General features: G+C 36.5%; 1 protein-coding gene across 1 annotated transcript in view; it reads right to left on the reverse strand.

Moving 5' to 3' along the window:
- Positions 1–3,603: 3,603 nt before the first annotated feature.
- The window catches only part of Rspo3 (R-spondin 3), a 35,246-nt gene continuing 34,021 nt past the window's right edge, over positions 3,604–4,828 (reverse strand). Inside the window, exon 4 of the mRNA XM_031380702.1 lies at positions 3,604–3,919. Within this exon, the coding sequence (XP_031236562.1) occupies positions 3,612–3,919 (308 nt within the window). The 3' untranslated portion in view covers positions 3,604–3,611. The remainder of the gene's footprint in view (positions 3,920–4,828) is intronic.

Genomic DNA, 4,828 nt, shown 5'->3' on the forward strand with positions numbered 1-4,828 from the left:
CAATGTATAATTTTAATACCTGTATGACATCAGTCTATGTGCTAACTTATAGAACTTTTTAGGATGCATCTTATATGTCATAATAACTCAAATATGTAGTTAAGTTGATAAAAGTTCAAGACAGAAAAAAACATTGTAATAGTAATAGCCATTAAGATAGTAATTTATGAATAATTCAAAGCTTATTTAAAAGAAGACCATGACAAATTACAGAAGATAATCTCAAATTGTAAACACATAGTACATTTAGTAAAAATTAGGAATTATGACTATAAAAATACATTGACTTCATTAACCTCATTTCTAATAGTAATTAGAAGCACTAGAAAAATGGAAGTAAGAAAAACACATGGGTAAAATTTTTTATATCTTTTTCAAAACACAATCCATTCTATATCTAGAAACAATTTCCTTCTATATAACTTTTTTGAATGCTTCTTGGAAAGTTATTTCTGGATCTTATCATTCTTCCCTGGAGCTTCTGCCTTTGACAATTAGAACTCAGCAGGAAATAATACTGAAAGCAAATTCTTCACCTTTTCCAAACACAAGTGGCCTACTTCTGTACACTGTGACCCTCCCGGGCAGATCACAGGTGTAGTTTCAAATCAAGATTTGAAGATGTATTTTAAAAAAGACCAGGCCATTTGTTCACCCATCTTTCAGAATTGAAGCTATACAATTAAGAGACTCTTCCTGTTTTATACATCTCTGAGCCCTGAAGTCAGAACAATTAAGCAGTAAATAGATATGCTTGTGGGTAGATCTTGCGCTTATCATTTTACAGTTTTTATCTTTTAAACTGCTTGAAGGTTTCTTATGTTTATGATTCTAAAATAAAAATGATTAGCTATTCCAGATATACTAACTCATATGTCTTCTAGTCAACTTAGCTTGCAGGTAGATGTTCTATGTGTGTTTATTCTTCTTAGCATTTACATTTCAAAATGCTTCATGGTATACCACACATATTTCATAACTGTTTATCTAAGTCTAAGTGAGAAGTTGGGTAATACTCCCATGCCCTATATAGTTTATGGAAAGCACGGACACAGGTCATAGCTACATGTTTCTTTGACTTCTTACTGTTTAATTTAATTTATTTATTCACTTTACATTCTGATTGCTGCCCCCTATCCTGGTTCCTCTCTTACATAGTCCCTCCCCCATCCCCTGTTAATGTACTATATTCAATATAGACATTAAAAGAATTTAAGAAAAGTGTTTCGGAGGTGATGAATTAGGAGCATGGTTTTATTCCTTCCTTATATTTCCAACCTACCTTGAAAAATGAAACAGGCTCATTGAAAGACAAATGAAGAGTAAGAAAAAGTAGAGTGGGGCTAGGAACGTCATTCTAGGAAATTAGCAATTCCTGCTAGTACATGTATTATCAAATTTGAAAAGTAATAAAACATTTATGATGTTATATTTGCATAAAACTTAGTTTGTGAATGTAAAATGTTGTTGTATCCTTGGAAGGAAAGGACAAAGGTCAGAAACAAAATTTTAAGGGCATGCTTAAGTTCCAGGTTGATACTTAAACATCTTTAGGGCACAACTTCTCTTCTAGCTGCTAGCCTTAAGAAGTAGCATTTATAACATCAATATTAATGACAGGTATAGTAAGAAGAATATTATAAGGGCATATTCTCAAATAAAAGAGAAAAGATAATATAATTTTAGTTTCTCTATAGAATAAGCTTCACTTCATTTATATTTTTGAAGAAAAATGTACTAAATATCGATTAATGCTGTAGATTTTATAGAAAAGAATATGGTAAAGGCCAGATGTAGCTCATTAAATTACAAGATCGGTAGTAAACAGAAGTAACTCTGGTTATGGGAGCATACCAACTGGGTACGCAGTCAGGTGACTTCCAATGCCAACTTTCAAAATTTAAGATTTTTAAATTAATTGATAACAAATGTTAACAAGACCATTTTCACTAGCCAACTTGCATTCCTGAAACTGTTTTAACCAAGACCTCTTGCAGATTTAAAAAAGTTAGATATTCTCTTTAACATAACTCATATTTCCAAAAATTTTAGTATACTAAGTTCTGAGTTCCAGTGGTAATGGAAGACTCCAAATAGTCTCATGGTGGGGAATTTATTCTCTTGATATGATAAAAAAATATTTTGTAAAAGCTCAGGTGATCAAAATTACTTTTTCTATAAACAGTGTTCATGTTTAGAGTGTCCTCTTCTGTGACTGTAAGAAACTACTTTACTACATGATATTGTTTATGACCATCTGTTTAGACATTTCAGCTTCCCTTTGGACTCTGGGCTTAATTAACTTCATAGAGGATTCTACTTAGCTACGAATCTTTAGGAATTTGCATAATAAGTGACCACAGAAGTAAGAGTTTAATAAAGGTATGTTGAGTACCTGACTAACACAGATGTAGAGGCTCACAGCCATCCATTGAACTGAGTACAGGGTCCCCAGTGAAGGAGTTGGAGAAAGGACCAACGGAGCTGAGGGGTTTGCAGCCCCTTAGGACGAAAAACAATATGAACTAACTAGTACCCTCAGAGCTCCCAGGGTTTCAACCACCAACCAAAGACTGCACATGGAGGGGTCTGATTGTTCTGGCAGCATGTGTATAGTAGAGGATTGCAAATTCGATCATCAATAGGAGGAGAGGAGCTTGGCCCTGTGAAGGTTCTGTGCCCCAGTGTAGGGGAATGCCAGGGCCAGAAAGTGGGAGAGGGCAAGGTGGCAGGCATGGGGAAGTGGGAGGCAACAGGGGTTTGTTTTTGTTGTTTTTGTTTGTTTCTTTATTTTGGAGGGGAAACTGGGAATGGAGAAATTTACATGTAAATGAAGAAAATATCTAAAAGAAAAAAAATAAAGGTATGTTGAATGAATTAGTGAAAGAATGACTGAAGTGAGCTAAGGAAGTCATCTGCAGAGGTGTTCAACTCCTGTCCAATGATAATTAGCTTGTGGGCAGGGCCATTCATAGGCTCACTAGAAAGTTATCTAGAATTATTTAAAGATACACAGCATATCGGTAGGCAGTGGTACTGAGGGCAGCGTTAAGAAATGTGGGAAAATGATCATTTAAAAATCAGCAACTGTAGTTCTAAAGGAAATTTATTTCCACTCATGCACTATTTCCAGTGGTAAGTTTCTCCTTGGTGCTTACAGGATTTTAACAAATTTTGACATAAATAATATTGGTCTAAGAGTTTCTGCAACCTGTTACAAAGGTCTATAAAAGCAACGTAGAGACAGACTGTTCCCAGTGGCTTTAATTCTTTACTTCAAACTGTGAAACTTAGAAACATTTGCACCATTTTAATTTGTAAGCAGTTGTGTAGAGAATGTCTCCTTTGGTAGGGGTATGTCCCTTTGTTGTGGTCTCATACCAGGTGATGTTTACCTTGTATTTATGAAACTTCCCAAAAGTTCCTGGGCAATACAAGGCAGATCACATGAAAAATCAAGCCTAAAAGCTTATAGTAGTCTCTTGAATTGGGCTTCATTTATCACACTATCACACTAAAGTGCTGAAATCAGGTTCCATACTGAAAAAAAAAAAACCTTATCAGATTCATAAACTGTAACTTAGATCCACAGTGTTCTTTTCCTACCCATTTTAAAGCGTCCGGCATGATGAATGTGGCCAAATATTCCATAAGATATAAAGTGAAATATGGATCAAATTGGGAGGATTCAAAGAAAAAAGTTGTGTTAGTGAGTATGTACCTCGCTCTCCCTTTGAACACTTCTTTCTTTGTACTATACACGTTCTGGTCTCGCTTGGTGGTGGGCACAGGTTACCCTTGGCTGAAGGATGCTGTAGTATATCTCGGACCCGTGTTTCAGTCCCTCTTTTGAAGCCACACGTTTTTCCTTTCTTCATGCATGGACTCCATGGACTCCATTCACTGGCCTCACAGTGCACTGCAACCAAACAAAGTCTCAGTTAGCTCCCAAGCACAGGCAGGGTTGTCAGTGAACCATACAAACAAACAAACAAACAAACCTCAACATATCCCTTCAACACATCTAAGTTTATAGAGTAGATTCTGCAGATCATAGTTTGACAAGATAATATAAATAAGGGGCAGACATAGGATGTTTTTTAGTACATGTGCTGTTGGGATAGCTTCTTCTCACTGAATTGGAATTCTGCAGTAAACCTGGCTAACTCAGGCACACCTAATCAATGTTTTGTAAATTTCCTAACGCTGCTGTAACTAGTGGGTGATTCTTACTAGAGCTTGAGGGATATTGCAATTGTTTAGTAGATAATTAAATGTTTGCAGATCTCAGAATTATTTGGAGGGCCTGATAAAGCACAGGATTCTGGACCCCACCCTAGACTTCTGATGACATTTCTATCTTGGAGCAGATGTGCCGCCTTAATGTAAGAGATGTTATGTGTAGACATAGGAACATCATTTGGTTTGAGAGCATCTGTGCTAGAGAATGGCAAGCAGAAAGGTATCCAGGTCCTTCTCCTAGACTCAGTGCCCTTTCTATTTCCCATGCTGTGGAATGCCTAAACATTTATTACTCAGTTAATTCACAGCAGCATCTCTAACTTCAGTGAACTTCTGGTCAGTAACAGCTAATAACTTGCATTTGGACTGGATGTCCTTGCGTGGTGCTTAAAGGGCAGGGTGTGCCCTTCCGAAGCTGTTGTGAAGATTTGTTTCCTTTGTGTGAGTGTAGTTTCTCTGCTTTTCATTAATACTTTTCCTGGATTTTTGTAGCAGATGTTTGTACTTTTAATGACACTCCAAAAGTGCTATTTTTCCTTCTTTCTCTCCCTTCCTCTCTCCCTCCCTCCCTTCCTCCTTCCCTCCC

This window comes from Mastomys coucha, unplaced genomic scaffold, assembly GCF_008632895.1.
Source record: "Mastomys coucha isolate ucsf_1 unplaced genomic scaffold, UCSF_Mcou_1 pScaffold2, whole genome shotgun sequence".
Lineage (NCBI taxonomy): Eukaryota > Metazoa > Chordata > Mammalia > Rodentia > Muridae > Mastomys > Mastomys coucha.